Here is an 18,610-nt window from a genome sequence, read left to right on the forward strand (position 1 = left end):
TCATCTTAACCAATTGGTAGGGGTAGTGCTACTTGCATTTCATCGCAGTTTCGAGAGTATACACAAATAGGAGGACTGCAATTCAGGCTGGCCTAAGCATAAAAGCAAAACCCTATGTCAAGAAATAACTAATAAAAAGGGCTGGTGGAGTTGCTCAAGTGGTAGAACACAAGTCTAGCAAGTACAAGGACCTGAGTTCAAACTTCTGTGCCTCCTAAAAAAAGATTAGCTCGGTGCCAGTGGCTCAGGCCTGTGATCCTAGCTACTCAGAAGGCTGTGATCTGAGGATAGAGGTTCAAAGCTGGCCCGGGCAGGAAAGTCTGTGAGACTCTTATCTCTAATAAACCACCAGAAAACTGGAAGTGGTACTGTGGCTCAAGTGGTAGAGTGTTAACCTTTGACTGAAGAGCTCAGGGACAGTGCTCAGGCCCAGAGTTCAAGCCCCATGACCAACAACAACAAAAAAAATTAGACTGATAGTGGGGGGGTGAGACTTACTGGAATATTTTGTCAGGACATGTAGGAATGTAACAACCCCTTACCATATAATTAATATAAGTAGAAAGGGAGAGGGGAATTAGATAGTAAGCAAAACAGATCAATAATAATGATGAATTCCCAAGACATTCTAAGTCAGTTTCCCTATTAACAGAGGTAACTTGCCCTAGTGCCTTCTTCAGCTTAATAGCTCTCAATAACCTCATCTGACAAAGTACTTTCTGACAAAGTACTTGAAAGAGATACCTGTTCTTAAAACCATCCCACTGCCTCCAAACTCATCACTGGAGTTAAAAAAAAACTTCAACAAGTTGCACAGGATAGGTACCTAGAGAAGGAAACAACTTACACACAAAGAAAATTGTAAAACATGCTAATATGTGTATGAAGTAACTTGAGGTTATAAGATCCTGTGGAAAGGAGGAAGGAAATAGTATGTAAGAGATTGAGTTCAGAAAGTTCTAGAAGGTAAGAGTAAGTTGCATGAGCAGGTGATTTCGACTCTTATAAAACCAGCTCTCTGGGGCTGGGAAGGTGGCTCAGTGGTAGAGCGCTTGCCTTGCATGCCTGAGGCCCTGGGTTCGATTCCTCAGCACCACATAGGCAAAAAAGAAAAAAGACAGAAGTGGCGCTGTGGCCCAAGTGGTAGAGTGCTAGCCTTGAGCTGAAGAGCTGAGGGACAGCTCCCAGGCCCAGAGTTCAGGCCCCATGACCGGACCCAAAAATAAATAAATAAATAAAATAAAACCAGCTCTCTTTACAATGATTCTTTCTCTTGATCCATGCCTATGCCTCGCTTAGGGTAGTCCCAAGACCTGAAAAAGAAAACAACTCAAGCCCTATTTACAGATGAATATGTACCTGATGCTGGGACCACCTGAGGTGAATAGCTGAAATGTTATTATAGGCCCACTCAGGAGCTTTAGTGAAGGGTCCCTGAAGTGAGGAAGGAAAATTCTCCTGTAGGCAGAACTCCAAACAGTATATGTGACTGTCCATCATGTCTGAATGAGAGATAGCTGGAACACTATGCCCAGTTATTCAGAAGGTGGAGACTAGAGGATTGGCCAGTTTAATCTCTTTTTTGTTGTTGCTGCTGCTGTTTGTTGTGAGACTAGGACTCAAACTCAGTACCTAACACTTTGTTAATTGGCTGAAGCTTTACCAATAGAGCCATGTCTCCAACCCAGAATTGCCAGTTTCAGGCCAGCCCAGGCAAAATTAGTATAACTCTACCTCAAAACACTTAAAGGACTTGGAGGCATGGGTGAAGTGTTAGAGTAATTGTCCAGCATGTGCAAGGCCATAGGTTCAATTCCCAATACAGGGGTGTTAAAAGAGCAGTGAGCTGGTAGATGAGACTACAACCTCAACAATATTAGATGAATTTGGAATTGACAAATTCAGCTTCCATATGCACCCTTTTGTACACATCTAAAGTCCTATGCAATGGATAACAAGCAATTAGAAAAGGTGAAAAGATACTGTATTCTTCATTTTATATAATTGGTCAGTTTATAATTGATATGTATGGTTTTATTTTACAACATATTTCACCTTTATGCTTTAATAAGAACTTTTTGTGGCAAGAATCCTTACTTGGTGAAGATTCATGGTTTTGTTTTGGTACCAGTCAGAGGTCTTGACAGAGCCTAGGCACTGTCCCTGAGCCGTATTTTGCTCAAGGCTAGTGCTCAACAGCTCCACTTCCAGCTCTTTGTTTGTTGGGGGGAGGGGATAGTTTATGGGAGGTAAGAGTCTCCTAGACTTTTCCTGCCTGGTCTGGCTTTAAATTGGAATCCTCAGATCTCAGCCTCCTGAATAGGTAGGATTATAGGGAGTGAGCTACTGGCACCCAGCTAAGACTCAAACTTTTATCCCAAAGAATCTTAGTCCTCAATCATCCTGCTCTTTTTTAACATTGATGTTGTTTGCAGAATTTCCTATTACTTTTTTTTGTTCAGTTAGTCACCTCAAATTTATCTAATTAGACTCTTTTATGAAAATGTAACAGGACCTTTCATTCTTCAATGTCAGCACTAAAGATTTGTCACTTGAGGACACTAAAAAGACACTGTAGGAAAAAAAAGTTAGGTTCCTGGTTTCAGTGTTTCTACTCAGCAGTCTCAACTTTTCTAGCACCAGACTTTAGCTTCTCTGGGGCCTAACTCTTGTAGTTCTGGACAACAGCTTTCCTAGCATTTCCCCCATCCTCACCAATGGCTTTTTTTCCCCCAAGCTTTTAAAAAAAAAAAAAAAACTTTTTTTTTTTGGGGGGGGGTTTCTCTCTTTTGGTTCTGGGGCTCAAACCCAGGACGCTGAACTTGCTAGGCAAGCGCTTTGCCACTCTGAGCTACATCCCAGCCCTCACCAATGGCTTTATAGCAAAGTTCCTCTGGCTCCTGAGGAATGAACAACTTTTCTTTTCTTTTCTTTTTTTTTCCGGTCCAGTCGTAGGGCCTGAACTCTGGGTCTGGGTGCTGTCCCTCAGCTCTTCAGCTCAAGGCTAGTGCTCTACCACTTGAGCCACAGCGCCACTTCCGGCTTTTTTTTCTTTTTGCTTATGTGGTGCTGAGGAATCGAACCCAGGGCCTCAGGCATGAAAGGCAAGCACTCTACCACTGAGCCACCTTCCCAGCCCCATGAACAACTTTTCTAGCACCAGATTTATAAAGTACTGTTTCTCCAGCACTCTCAGTGAACAATGGCCAGCAGCTTCCCTTGGGTATCCTGCACTTAAGCGTTTTTCTTTTGGTTTTTTTTTGTAATTTATTTTATTGTTATTATAAAGGCGTTATAGAGTGGGGCTACATTTGCATGTGTAAGGTAGTAAGTACATTTCCTTTAGTACAGTATCATCTGTTCCCTCATTCTCTCCTATTCCCTCCCTCCCATCTCCACGCACAAGTTGCATAGTTGACTTTAATCAATGTCCAGTGGGCTCCTTTTCACCCTTTTTTCCTCAGATTCAGTGCCCTACCCTTAAGCATTTCTGTAGAACTATTTGTTAAGACATTTCAACAACTTTTGTAGGCTTCCTGAAAAGCAGATTGCGAGCAAATTCAATTCAAATGCATAGATTTTTGGCAACATGCAGTACACAGTGACTTCTTTACCATTCAGTAAGCCATAGCCCTGGTAAAACAGAGACTCCTCCTTGGAGTCTATCTTGGCCCAATACCCATCATCATATTTCTGTATTCTTAAGATTCTCCCCACCCCCTCTCTTTTGCTAGTCATGAGGCTTGAACTGAGAGCCTGGCACTGTCCCTAAGCCTCTTTGTGGTCAAGGTAGTACTCTACCAGTTGAGCCACAGCTCTACTTCTGGCTTTTTCTGAGTTTATTGAAGATAAGAGTCTTACGGACTGTCCTGTCTGGGCTGGCTTTGAACCAAAATCCTCAGATCTCAGCCTCCTGAGTAGCTAGGATTATAGGCGTGAGCCACCGGCACCTAGTTTCTCTTTATTTCTTACTAGACAACCTCCCATTACTATAGCCCTCATTATAGTTAATAATTCTTCATATGTAAGCACTCAACAAAAACCCTAAGACTACAATACAAAAAACTAAGTCACACCAAAATAGTAACATCTGATAGAGCTTTAAGTCTTTATCTTATACCTGGGAAATTGTAAATATCAAGATTCTTTCTACTTTCCTAATAGAAAATTAAAAGAATGCCAACTAACTATATGGATGCTAAAACATATATGGAATGATTGAGTAAAATATGTTGAAATTATATTTTTCATATTTCATCATGAAATTATTAAGGTAAGGATTACCAATTAGAATTTAAAACACCCAAGTAGGTTAATAAAAATGAATATTCAAAAAATAACAAGCTACTACTATACAAATTACATTTTACAAAAGGGAAAGCAAACTTTTTTTCTTTTTTTTTGGTTGGTCATAGGCCTGAACTCTGGGCCTGGGCACTGTCCTTGAGCTCTTCAGCTCAAGGCTAGTACTCTACCACTTGAGCCACTGCACCACTTCCAGCATTTTCTGCTCATGTGATGCTGAGGAATCAAATCTAGGGCCTTATGCATGCAAAGCAAGCACTCTACCACTGAGGCACCTTCCCAGCTCCAGGAAAGCAAACTTTCAAAAGGGAAGACTCAAAGCTGGGTGCCAGTGGCTCACACTTATAAACCTAGCTACTCAGGAGGTTCAGATCTCAAAACTATGGTTTTAAGCCAGCCTAGGCAGAAAAGATGGTAAGACTCTTATCTCCAATAAACTACAAAAAGCCAGAAGTGGAGCTATGGCTCATGTGGCCTTAAGCAAAAGAAAGCTAAGCACTCTAACATGATCTTCACATCTCCTCCTCCTAAGTAGCTAAAATTACATGTGTTAGCCACCAGTACCTGATTTGTTTTTTTGTTTTTGTTTTTGTTTTTTACTCTTCAGAAGTGAAGTTTAAATTCAAGTCTTCACATATGCTAGACAGGTGTTTTAGTGAAAGTTAGACCCTATATCATACATCTTCTAGTTAGATACTGCATAAAATTTTGTTTTAGCCAAAACTGTTTAACATTTTTAAACTAACCCATCAGACTTCTCAGTTTTTCCCAATCCTGGGAAAGAATTTAATCCTAAAGAAAAATATCCCAGTGATTATTTTCATTTAGCTAAAGATGGTATACAGTTATTACCATTTTCAATGAAGCATAGAGAACTCATTACATAGGATGGATGCTCCGTGGCATTAAGAGCTAACACCTTCAAGGAATCCTCACCAAAAAGAATGCTTTGGATATAACTTCCAATTAGATGACATAAAGATACGTAGAAGCATTTTGAGAAGGAAGAGGAAGGAGAGCTATGACTATAAAATCAAAATAAGGCACTATTCTCAAATGGATATTGTTGACAAAAACTCGGTAAAGGATTTTTTTTTAGGGGGGTATGGTACTGGAGTTTGAACTTACTGCCTTTTGCTTGCTAGGGAAGCATTCTAACACTAAGCTGTACCTCTAGTGCTGGCACGGGTGGCTCGTGCCTATAATCCTAGCTACTCAGAAGGCTGAGATCTGAGGATCATGGTGCAAAGCCAGCCCAGGCAGGAAAGTGGTAGAGCACTAGTCTTGAGCTGAAGGGCTCAGGGACAGCGCTTAGGCCCAGAGTTCAAGCTCCATGACCGACAAAATAATAATAATAATAAATAGGCAACCAGTATATATGCCATAAATTAGAGACTTCTAATGTATATACATATTAATGACAACTAATCAAAAGGAACTTAATCATATTTAACTTTTTAAAGATGTGGTATTAGCAAATGTATAACTGTGATATTGCTCAAAAGGTAAAGACTACTACTTCCTTATCAAAATTTCAATTTATCACCAGGTGCCGATGGCTCATATCTGTAATCCTAGCTACTCAGGAAGCTGAGATCTGAGGATTGTGATTCCAAGTCAGCCTGGGCAGGAAAGTCTGAGATTTTTATCTCCAATTAACCACTAGAAAACAGAAAGTAGAGCTGTGGCTCAAAGTGGTAGTAGAACACTAGCCATGAACAGAAAATCTTAGGGACAGAGCCCAGGCCCCAAGTTCAAGCTCCCCTTCCCAAAATTCAATGTATATTCATGAGAGGATCACACTTTCTTTAGCATAGCCTTCACCAAAAGCAGCAGCTTGTTGAAATACTAGACAATAAACCAGCTAGCATGAACTGCCAGATGAACATAGGACACATGTTCAGAAGGCTAAATTCAAATTCTGAATTAATAGTAACTCTAAGCCTATTTATTGTCATGGAATGAGATATCATAAACCTCATAGGATTATGAAGTATGAAATTTGAAATTATTTTATATTATCAAGTGTTATATAATTGCCAGTGTACTATCACTGCTAAATTTTGCAAAGAAAGATATTTCACAAAAACCCCAAAAGGATTACAGAACAATCACCATGATTTTCTGCCCCATAGCAACTATTTCAAACTTACCAATAGAGATACTACTGTGCTAGAGTAGAAGGCCAAGTCTTCTATAATTTCTGTGCGCCGGTTTGCTCCAATCCGTAATGAACGACTATGTACTTCTTCAGGTAACACTGTAAGGATCTCCAGCAAAAAAGGCAGAGAAGTTACATCATTGCTATATCTAGAAAAGAAAGGGGAAAGATATATCCTAAGTTATTAAGGGCCAGAAAACATACAGTCTCAAAGTTACCAGTCATCAGTATAGCCCATAACAAAGCAGCACTCCTACTACTGTTAAGAGAAAAAAAAATACAGTGTGTGTGTGTGTGTGTGTGTGTGTGTGTGTGTGACAGAGACAGAGAAACAGAGAGACAGAGAGAGAGAGAGAGACAGAGAGAGATGTGCATGTGCTAGGGCTTGAACTCAGGGCCTGGGCACTCATTATCCCTTAGTTTTTTCACTTAAGGATAGCATTCCAGCATTCGTGCCATAGATCCACTATTAACCTCCAGAAAAGTCTCGGGAACTGTCCTGCCTAAACTAGCTTCAAACTGGGATCCTCAGTTCCTAGCTACTGAGTATACCTAGGATTATAGGTGTGGGCCACAGCTGGTGCACAGGAATACTCTACAGATGTGATCTTTTAGAACAGTATCTAGAAATTTGTTCCAATTAAAATTTCAAGTCACTTAATCTTTGACCCAGCAATTTTATTTTTGCAAAACCCAATAAAAATATGTACTGCAGTATTTTTATGATAGCAAAATAATGGAAAAACATAAATGTCATCCATTATTAGATAGAATTACAAAGTTTACAGATTCTCAGTGGATCATACCTATAGTCATTGCAATGAAAGTGGCATCTATGTCATGAAAAAGTGATCGTGATGTTTTAAGTAAAAAAAGACATATGAGGGCTGGGAAGGTGGCTCAGTGGTAGAGCGCTTGCCTTGCATGCCTGAGGCCCTGGGTTCGATTCCCCAGCACCACATAAGCAAAAAGAAAAAAAGCCGGAAGTGGCGCTGGGGCTTAAGTGGGGGGGCTTAAGTGGTAGAGCGCTAGCCTTGAGCTGAAGAGCTGAGGGACAGCGCCCAGGCCCAGAGTTCAGGCCCCACGACCGGATCCGAAAAAAAAAGAAGACATATGAAACATATTAAATATGGCTATATGTTTTATTAAATTACATGTACTTATTTGTTTTAAAACAAAGAAAAATCTTGGGGATTTTAACCAGTTACTAACAATGTTTATATATAATGTGTAAGAATAAAGATAGAAGACTGTTTACTTTGAACAATGAAATTTCTACAGAGAAATTTTTCAAAAAGCTTGGATTTACTTAATAAAAATTTTCTTTTTCTTTTTTTTTGGGTCCGGCTGTGGGGCCTGAACTCTGGGCCTGGGCACTGTCCCTCAGCTCTTCAGCTCAAGGCTAGCACTCTACCACTTGAGCCACAGTGCCACTTCCAGCTTTTTCTTTTTGCTTATATGGTACTGAGGAATCCAACCCAGGGCCTCAGGCATGCAAGGCAAGCACTCTACCACTGAGCCACCTTCCCAGCCTTAATAAAAATTTTCCTAAAAAATGAATTATCCATCTAAGTATTTTAAGCCATACTCTATTTGGAGATTTTTTTTTTTAAGATATCTACTTTAATTTTAAAAAATAGTAATAAATAACCCAGCTAGGAACCAGTAGCTCACACAATATAATCCTAGCTACTCAAGAGGCTGAGATCAGAGGATCATGGTTTGAAACCAGCTTAGGCACAAGTCTCTGAGTCTCTTACCTCCAATTAACTACTAAAAAGCCACAAGTAGAGCACCAGCGTTAAGCGAAAAAGCTAAAGGACAGTACCCAGGGACTGTGTTCAAGCCTTATAGTACTAGCAAAATAAATAAATAAATTCCCAACCAAATGCCAAATGCAAGCAAATATAAAGGTTATCTAAGGGTGGATATTATAGCACAGCAATATAACATCTGCATAGCATAAGTCCTGGGTTAAGTTTCAGCCATTTAAAATAAATGAATACCCATAAGAAAATTCTTTATGCAAATTGGCAGGCTCTCTGTACCTGAAAAGAATTATTTTCTATGACAGACACAAAAGAAACCCCAACAACAACCTTCAATTTAACATAATCTTCAATACAGTTAATAGTTTTACAAAATTTCTGATGCCAGTTAGTAGGTGTAATACAAAGGTAATGAAAGACTTTACTATCATTAATTTAAGAGATGGGGGGGGGAAGAGTATATAAATTATGAGGGTTTTTTATATCTCACATGATGTATTTCCTTTTTTATCCTACATGATGTATTTTTGTAGTATTCCAATAGTAAGTGATTTTCTTTAACAAAAGTTAGTAATATATGGCTCTATGTTAACAGGTAAGGGAAATAATCAGATGTATAGCTACGCTAACAAATGTCTCTGTGTAGCTTAATGGTAATTCCGAGTTCTAATATACTTCCAACAGAAATGACTTACTTTTCCACCAATGTTTGTACACACCCTTTCCAGGAAGGCATCTGTAGGGCAAGGTCTGCTATTGCTAAAGCCAGCTGAATAAGAAGAGAGAGTGAATAACCAACAGAACAGATGAACAAAAAACGGATTCCACCAATGCTAACTGGAAAATGAACTGAATTTTTTTCTTTTTTTTTTTTTTGCTGGTTGTGGAGCTTGAACTCTGGGCCTGGGCACAGTCCCTGAGCTCTTCAGCTCAAGGCTAGTGTTCTACCACTTGAGCCAAAGCGCCCACTTCTGGCTTTTTCTGTGTATGTGGTGCTGAGGAATCGAACCTAGGGCCTCATGCATGCAAGGCAAGCAATCTACCACTGAGCCACCTTCCCAGCCCTCTGAATTTCTTCAATTAAGATTATCTCCTCCCTTATCTTTTTCTTTCCCATATCTCTACAACTATCTCCCATGAAAACTCTTCCAGGTTACCTACAAATTGTGAGATTGGAAGATTAATCTCTAAAACGGAAAGCAAAACAAAATAATAGTAATTACAAAAATAAACCTAGTAAAAATGATAAGAGTACAGATTTTCCTTAGAAAATAACTTTACCTCTTTTGATGGTACTAGAGTTTGAACTCAGGAGACTCACACTTGCAAAGTAGATAAGTGCTCTATCACTTGAGCCAATAAGAGCCAGCTCTTATTGCTTTGTTTCTCAAGGTTTTGACATGTTTGTTGGCATGGGCCATCCTAGACCATGCCTTTTCCCATTTTTAATTTCTGCCCAAGACTGGAACTCAAACTCGGTACCTGAAGCTTTCGCTCACTGCCTGACACTCTGTCAATAAGCCATGCCTCCAACCCCTTATTTTAGACCATGATCTCCTATTTATACCTCCTAGCTAAGATGACAGGCATAAGCCAGAGTGTCAAGCACCAAGCGCTAATATTTACTTTTATTTGCCAATACCAAATAATTTCATGAACTTATAGGTAAATTATACTTTGCTAAAAGGTCAAAGTTGTTGACTGACTCAGTTCTGAAATAATGAATTATCATTTCCCTTTTCTTTCTATTTCTCATCCTGAATCCTTAATGCAAAAGCCTCTTTTGCAGGGACATTTCTATGCCAGGCAAAGAACACATGTATGTATTCATAGAGGCTTCCTGTTTTCCTTTCTAATATATTTCCATGTCTAAAGGGGTAAAAATCCTTGTTCTAGTTCACTGCTTTATACATGAAGCTTCATTAGCCAATCTGCCCAGACAGAATGTTTTTAAAAGGTAGCTATATAGACTGCTGACTCAGAATAGTATAAAAATTTGTCATCTGCAATTTTAATAGCAGAGGTGCAGAAATTACATATATCCCAGTGAAAAAATTCACTGACCTTCTTCCTACCTTTCAGTCTTTTGAGGTTAGTTTGAAACCTAATAAACACTTTTTCCCCACTTAAATGAGTTTTGTTCATTCTGAGAATTATATCTGTTTTCATATACCTATAAATAGGAATACTTATTTCATACTGATCTCAGCAGGCTTGCAGTTCCATCTGTAGTATATCATAAAACAGCAGAAAAGATATCTTGGCCCAAGTGAATAAAATTAAATTTTTCACTTTGATGCCTTTTGTTGATGTGTTGGTACAGAGCTTGAACTCAGGGACAAGACATTCATTCTCTTTGCATTTTTCACTCAAGGCTAATGTCCTATCACTTGAGCCACACTTCCACTTAGGGCTTTTTGCTGGTTAACTGGAGATAAGAGTCTCTCAGATTTGTCTGCCCTGGCTGGCCTCAAACTTATACCTTATACCTCAGCCTCCCTGAGTAGCTAGGATTATAGGCATGAGCCATCAGCTCACTTTGCAACACTTTCAAGAATATAATAATCCATCTATGATAACATTACCTTACATGACCTTACAACATTAATCCAAATAAAGGTGAAAATTCAAATGGCCTTATAAATTTTCCCTAAGAGAAATACAAGATTTACCTGTGTTACAATAACAGGTGACAAGTCTTTCAAGTTCTGGATATGGGTTAGCAATGAGTCCCGTAAAGAAGCATGAGAGTCTGTAGGGAGCTCATAAAATGAGGTCTGAATCTTCATTTTCATGGTCTGTGCAGCAAAATAGCATGATTCCACATCCTGTCGGATCTGTAACAATTGGTCAGAAATCTCCCACGCATGGACCTGAAAGTAAATCAGAGGTATCTTAAAGAATACTTCTTTTCAAAGTAACTTTAATGGCACACAACTTCATTATATAAGTAGACCAAATACAATGGAGGAAAAATCTGACAAGCAAAATTACCCACTGATTCAGCAATATATCAAACTACAGTCTTATAGAGGCCCTATTCAACTGAAGTATTGCCTAATCTGACTCATTTTACTGAAGGCCTGAGAACCAGCTATTGAACCAAACACATAATCTTGAAGGATAGAAACATGAAGCGTAGGGGGAAGGCATGAAGAAAAAAATATCCCAAAAGGTTTTTTTTAAAAAACAAAAATGTTACTATATAACTTCTAACCATTATCTCTAAGATGGCTGTTTCTACTTTTTTCACACTTAAATAAGCTTTGTTAACCCTGAGAATTGAGTCTGGGAGGTGTTTTAATATACCCATAAATAAGCACATTTATTTCATATTGGTCTCAACAGTCTTACATTTCAATCTTTTTACTTCATAAAATAGCAGAGAAGATACATTAATTCAAATGAGTATTTCACAGACGTTAATTTTTCTCACATAAGTTGTTGTGTGAGAAAAATAACTACAGTCTGTGAAATAGAAATTAGTCTTTTTAAGTAACCCAGGCTGGCCTTGAACTCACTGAACTCACCATCTTCCTGTCTCTGCCTACAGAATAGCTGGGACAATAGTATGAGCCACCATGAACTTTTAAAAGCTACAACTTTAAAAGCAAAGCATAGGGCTACGGGCATAGCTCACGTGGTAGAGCACCTGCCTACAGCTGAGGCAATTAGAGAAATTTGGATATGGACCATATATAATATTATAGGTATATATTATAGTCTACAATTTATTTCCAGGAAGTTATAATATAACTAAGAAGGAAGACAAGCTGGAGAACTCTAGACAACCCAGACTGCTATGCTAGAAAGCAGGTTAAAAGAAAACAGCAGGACTAAAATATAAAGTCATGAAAGGATAAGAAGAATAAGAAAATGCTTGGTGCTAGTGGCTCACACTTGTAATCTTAGCTACTTGGGAGTTTGAGGTCTAAGGATTGAGGTTCAAGGCCAGACTCAACAGGAAAGTTGTGAGCCTCTTATCGCCAATCAACTACCAGAAAATAGGAAGTGACACTGGCTCTAATTGGTAGAGCGCTAGCCTTGAGCAGAAAGAGCTCAGGGACAGTGTTTAGGACCCAGGTTCAAGCCCTATAACCAACAAAAAAATATAAATAAAAAGAATGAAAAGTTCAAGTAAATATGTGCGAAAATTAAATGTTTACAACTGAACTTACATAAGGGAAAAAAAGTGGGTAAGAAGTACTATTTAAAAATAATGTCTGACCAGGCACTAGTGGCTCACACATGTAATCCTAGCTACTGAGGAAGCTGAGATTTGGAGGATTGTGGTCCAGGCAGGAAAGGCTCTGAGACTCTTATCTCCAATAAACCAATTAGAAAAAAGGTGGAAATGACTCTGTGGCTCAAGTGATGGAGTGCTTTGAGCAAAAGAAGCTCAGAGACAGCATCCCACCATGAGCTCAAGCCCCAAGATTAGCTAAATAAATAATAATGACTAAAATAATTTCAAACTGATAAAAAAAAAAACATAATGACAGAAACTACACGTCAGTAACACTGTTTTATTAAAAAAAAAAAAGACAGAGAAAAATCCAAACCAAAAATATGTTATTACCTTTAAAGAACAGAAATTAGAATGACAGTCAACTACTTAACAGAAACAATGAAAATTTTAAATCATCAAAGTACTGAAAATAACCACCAATTTTTATTTTATGTGAAAATATCCTTCCAAAATGAACAAAATGAAGACATTTTAAGATTCCTCTACCCCCTGCCTCCAAATGCTAAAAGATGTTCTTCAGGCAGAAGGAAAAGAATCCAGGATGGAAGCATAAAAATTAAGAAAGAACAAAGAGCAATGTAAAAGCCAGATATGTGTATAAATCTCAATGAGTACTGATTATGTAAAGCAGTAATGTCTTATATGGGGGAAGGGGGGACATGAAAAGGCTGGGTGCTAGGAGGTTGAGATTTAAGGATCACAGTTCAAAGCCAGCCCAGGCAGGAAAGTCTGTGAGACTCATGTCCAATTAACCACCAGAAAAACCGGAAACAGCTCTATGGCTCAAGTGGTAGAGCGCTACCGCTACCCTTGAGCTGAAGAGCTCGGTAATAGTGTCCAGGCCCAGACTTCAAGCTTCACAACTGACACACATGAAAAAAAGACTGAAAGAACATTACTTTCAAGTTAACAATACACAAAAGCAAATCAACTACAAAATAATAATTAGAACCCATCAGTTGTACAGGAAGATTTCACTATGACATTTCCACACAAGAATGATAATGTATCCTAATCAGCCTCATACCCTCAACCACTTCTTATCCCCTTCCCTTTTCTTAAAACAATTTCAACTTATTTCATTGTTCTATTTTCATCCATGTGAACAATTTTGACCATATTTATCTTCCTTCCACCTACCTCTCTCCTCCCACTAGTACACTCCCTAACAGAGCCTATTTTACTTTCTTATCATTCACAAACTAATTTCTTAAATGCATCAGAAAGCCAGGCCCCTGGCTAACCAAGTAAACTAAAATGTAAGGACAGACCACTCCATGGATATAGAAGGAAAGTACTAGCTAATCTACAGTAGACAGACTCAGAGTACTAGACAGTAAGACAATAAAAACTCAACTAAGGGGCTGGGAAGGTGGATCAGTGGTAGAGTGCTTGCCTTACATGCATGAGGCCCTGGGGTCGATTCCTCACACCACATAAGCAAAAAGAAAAAAGCCAGAAGTGGTGCTGTGGCTCAAGTGGTAGAGCACTAGCCTTGAGCTGAAGAGCTGAGAGACAGTGCCCAGGCCCAGAGTTCAGGCCCCACGACCGGACCCAAAACAAAAAACAAACAAACAAAAAACTCAACTAAATGCAGAGTGCTGGTGGCTCACACTTGTAATCCTAGCTATTCAGGAGGCTGAGATCTAAAGACTGTGGTTCAAAGCCAGCCCAGGCAGGAAAAGCCTTAGCTACCTGAAAACCGGAAATGGATCTATGGCTTAAAGTGGTAGAGCACTAGCCTTGAGCTAAATTGTTCAGGTACAGTGCCCAGGCCCTGAGTTCAGGATCCACAACCAAAGCCGGGCACTGGTGGCTCACGCCTGTAATCCTAGCTACTCAGGAGGCTGAGATCTGAGGATGGAGGTTCAAAGCCAGCCTGGGCAGGAAAGTCCGTGAGACTCTTATCTCCAACAAACCACTAGAAAACTGGAAGTGGTGCTGTAGCTCAAGCGGTAGAGTGCTCCCCTGGAGCTGAAGAGCGCAGGGGCAGTGCCCACGCCCAGAGTTCAAGCTCCATGACCAACAAAAGTAAAAATAAAAAAATAAAATAAAAAAGATCCACAACCAACAAGGGAAAAAAAACACCTACTAATGTTTCTAAGAAATTGCTAAAGGAAGAAGAGTATGGGCTAACAAGGGTATATAGATTCTAAGGATCTTCTCCACAGACCCTACAGAGAAAGATTGGGGATAGGTCAGGAGATAAGGAAAATTGCATTTAGAGGTGCAGCCTGAGCTGGGAGGGGAGAAAATTATTGGATCCTTGTCTTCTACTCAAGAAAGCCTTAAGTTGTGGAAGACAGACAGAAAATGCATGTCCCTGAGGTACAAGTTAAGATTCACAGGTAGGGTGGGAGAGTGTGGCTCTGTGGTACAGAACCTGCCTGGCAAGCATGAGGCACTGGGTTCAATCACTAGAGCCATAGGAAAAAAAAGAAAAGAAAAGAAAAAAGTCAAAACAATTCTAGACCCCAGCTGGGTGTCGTGGCTCACCCCTGAAATTCTAGCTAAAAGGGAGACAGAGATCATTAGGATAACAGTTCTTTCTAGCCAAGTGTGAAATCCTGATTTCAAATCCAAGTACTGCCTCCCCCCCCCAAAAAAAAAAGCCTATTTAAGTAGACATTTCTTTAAAATCTGGAAGTGGCATTGTGGTTCAAGTGGCAGAGCTCTAGCTTTGAGCACAAAGAGGCTCAGGGACAGTGACCAGGTCCTGAGTTCAAGCCCCACAACTGACAAAAAAAACCAAACAGGGCATTTAGTCAGGCACTGGGGACTCATACTCATAATCCTAGCTACTCAAGTAATATTTGGAGGATCACAGTTTGAAGCCAGCACAGGAAGAAAAGTCTGAGATTCTCTCCAAAAACACCAACAAAAAGCATGAGCAAAGCCAGGTGCCAGTGGCTCATGACTGTAATCCTAGATACTCAGGAGACTGAGATCTGGGAATAGCAGTTCAGAGCCAGCCCAGTCAGGAAAAGTCTGTGAGACTCTTATCTCCAATAAACCACCAGAAAAACCCGAAGTGGCGCTATGGCTCAAGTGGCAAAGCACTAGCCTTGAGCTGAAAGAAATGAGGGACAGTGCCCAGACCCAGAGTTCAAGCCCCATGACCGACCAAAAAAAAAAAAGCATGAGGGAGAGGCGTGGCTCAAGTGGAAGAATGCTAGCCAAACAAGTAAACCAAATAAACTACAGGCCAAAGTCAAATTCTAGTGTTACACACACACACACACACACACACACACACACACACACACACACACACACACACACGATGGACCATCAGGAAATAAATCAAAACCAAAATAAGGTATCACTTCATATTCACCAGGAATGCTATAATGAAAAAGACAGACAAGAAGTACTGATGAAGGTGGGGGAAGACATGAATCCATACATCATTGATGTAAAATGGTATGGCTGTTTTGGAAAACAGGATGGCACTTTCTTGAAAGGTTAAAAGCAGAGTTATGATATGATCTAGAAAATCCACAACTATGCAGAAATATTTATTTCAGAATTGTTTATAATAGCAGAAAAATGAAAGCACTCCAACTATTCACAAACAGTATATATATACATAGAATGGACTATTATTCAGCCAGAAAAGGGAATGAAGTCAGCTGTAGATATTGCTTAGTGGTACAAAGCTTGCCTAGTATACATTCAATACCCTTGGGGTTTGATCCCTAACACTGGGGGAGGGGTGTGTACACACGAAGTGACACATACTACAGCATATATTAATGAAACATCATGCTAAAGGAAAGAAGTCAATCACAAAGTATCAAAAACTGCACAATTTCATCTATGTGAAATGTCCAGAAGAGGCAAATCTGTAGACAGCAGATTTCTTAAGACTGGATATAAGACAGAAGAAGAAACAGGTCCAAGTATGGGTTTCCTCTGGATGCTGAAACTGCTCTAAATTTCACGTGATGATGGATGAATATTCTATGAACACCCTGAAAACGTCTACACTTTAAATAGGTAAGCTGTAGTTGTAAGAATTTAACTAGAACTTATTCTTTCAAAATAGGCAATCTAGGGCTGGGAAGGTGGCTAAGTGGTAGAAGAGTGCTTGCCTTGCATGCATGAGGCCCTGGGTTCGATTCCTCAGCACCACATAAGCAAAAAGAAAAAAGCCGGAAGTGGCGCTGTGGCTCAAGTGGTAGAGCACTAGCCTTGAGCTGAAGAGCTGAGGGACAGCACCCAGGCCCAGAGTTCAGGCCCCACGACTGGACAAAAAAAAAAAAAAAAAGGCAATCTATGGTGATATAAGTCATAAGAATGGTTTGGGGGAAAGCAAAAACTGATTTGCTGGGAAGTATCAGCAATCTATTAAATTAATAGTATGTTTTATATCTTGATGCTATTATTGATTGCTTACAATGTATACATAAGTAAAAACAAAAACCATTTAAGCCAGGTGCTAGTATCTCACACCTGTAATCCTAGCTATTCAGGAGGCCAAGATCTGAGGATCATGGTTCAAAGCCAGTCTGGGCGGAAAAGTCAGGGAGACTATTAACTGCCAAAAAACCAGAAATGGAGCTGTGTCTCAAGCTAGCTTTAAGCACAAAAGCTCAGGGACAGAGCCCAGGCCCCAAGTTCAAACCCTAGGACTAGTATTTAAAAAAAAATAGCTATACATTTGATTATTCCCAGAACATATAAGTAAATTATTTTTAGATTTAAGAACCTTTTCTCTATAAGCAGAAAATGGCTAAGACTGTAGGCCATTATTCTACACAGCCTGTCAGTTGGTATATACACACTACAGAAATCTCAAAATTCTTCCAGATAATCTACTATGGGAGTGGGGGGAATAACGATGTAGCTCAGTGGTAGAGTACTTATCTAGCAGCCCAAAGACCTGGGTTCAATCCCAGCACCTGAAAAAGAAAAAAAGAAAAGAAAAAAGAAAAAAAGCTAATATGGGAAGCACTGACAACTGAATACATACGATAAAAGTTAGCAAACACATGGGGCTGGGAAGGTGGTTCAATGGTAGAGTGCTTGCCTTGCATGCATGAGGCTCTAGGTTCGATTCTTCAGCACCACATAAGCAGAAAAAGCCAGAAGTGAGGCTGTGGCTCAAGTGGTAGAGCACTAATCTTGAGCTGAAGAGCTGAGGGACAGCGCCCAGACCCAGAGTTCAGGCCCCACGACCAACAAAAAAAAAAAAAGTTGGCAAACACAAATCACAATTACTGATTTTATAGTACAAACCAAACGATTTATTCCCTAATAATATAAATCTAACACAACCAACTTAGAAAAGCTATCTAGCAAGAATAAATTCTGGGGCTGGGAAGTTGGCTCAGTGGTAGAGTGCTTGCCTTGCATGCATGAGGCCCTGGGTTCGATTCCTCAGCACCACAAAAGCAGAAAAAGTCGGAAGCGGCGCTGTGGGTCAAGTGGTAGAGCGCTAGCCCTGAGGTAAAGAGCTGAGGGACAGCACCCAGGCCCACAACCAAAAGAAACAAATAAATTCTTTTAGCTTACTATCATGATACCCTTGATTCTCAATTAACAAGAGATCCAAAGCTTTCTTCAAGCTTAGATAAAAAGATAAAAGATAAAAATTTTTAATTTTTTTTTGGGGGGGTACAGTCATGGGGCCTGAACTCTGGGTCTGGGTACTGTCCCTCAGCTCTTCAGCTCAAGGCTAGCGCTCTACCACTTGAGCCACAGTGCCACTTCCGGCTTTTTTCTTTTTGCTTATGTGGTGCTGAGGAATCGAACCCAGGCCTCATGCATGCAAAGCAAGTGCTCTACCACTGAGCCACCTTCCACACCCCAAAGATAAAAAATTTTAAAACTTAATTAGCTCTGTATTTTCCCAAATACATAGGAAAATCCTTTGGCCATAAAAGCACTTTAGGAAGTATATATTAAAGTGTAACACATGAAGCAAAAAGAGAAGGAAGAGTAGGCATGGTTACTGAGATCTATAACCTGCTACTTGGGAGATAGAGATCTGGAGAATACTGGTTTGAGGCCAGCCAGAATAAAGTCATGTCAAAATTCCATCTCAACAAGGAAGATGAGCACGATGGTTCACACCTATCATCCCAGCTACAAGACAGGCAGGTGTAAGTAGGAGGACTAAAT

The 18,610-nt window shown here is 39.8% G+C and overlaps 1 protein-coding gene across 1 annotated transcript in view; it reads right to left on the reverse strand.

Annotated features, from left to right (window-relative positions):
* Tnpo3 (transportin 3) overlaps positions 1-18,610 on the reverse strand; it is an 85,671-nt gene that overhangs the window by 53,978 nt on the left and 13,083 nt on the right. Inside the window, exons 2-4 of the mRNA XM_042696105.1 lie at positions 10,908-11,108; positions 8,931-9,004; positions 6,459-6,615 (exon numbers count right to left, since the gene is read on the reverse strand). Of these exons, the coding sequence (XP_042552039.1) occupies positions 6,459-6,615; positions 8,931-9,004; positions 10,908-11,108 (432 nt within the window). The remainder of the gene's footprint in view (positions 1-6,458; positions 6,616-8,930; positions 9,005-10,907; positions 11,109-18,610) is intronic.

The sequence above is a fragment of the Dipodomys spectabilis genome, unplaced genomic scaffold (genome assembly GCF_019054845.1).
Source record: "Dipodomys spectabilis isolate Male_0828 unplaced genomic scaffold, ASM1905484v1 ptg000197l, whole genome shotgun sequence".
Taxonomy (NCBI): Eukaryota; Metazoa; Chordata; class Mammalia; order Rodentia; family Heteromyidae; genus Dipodomys; species Dipodomys spectabilis.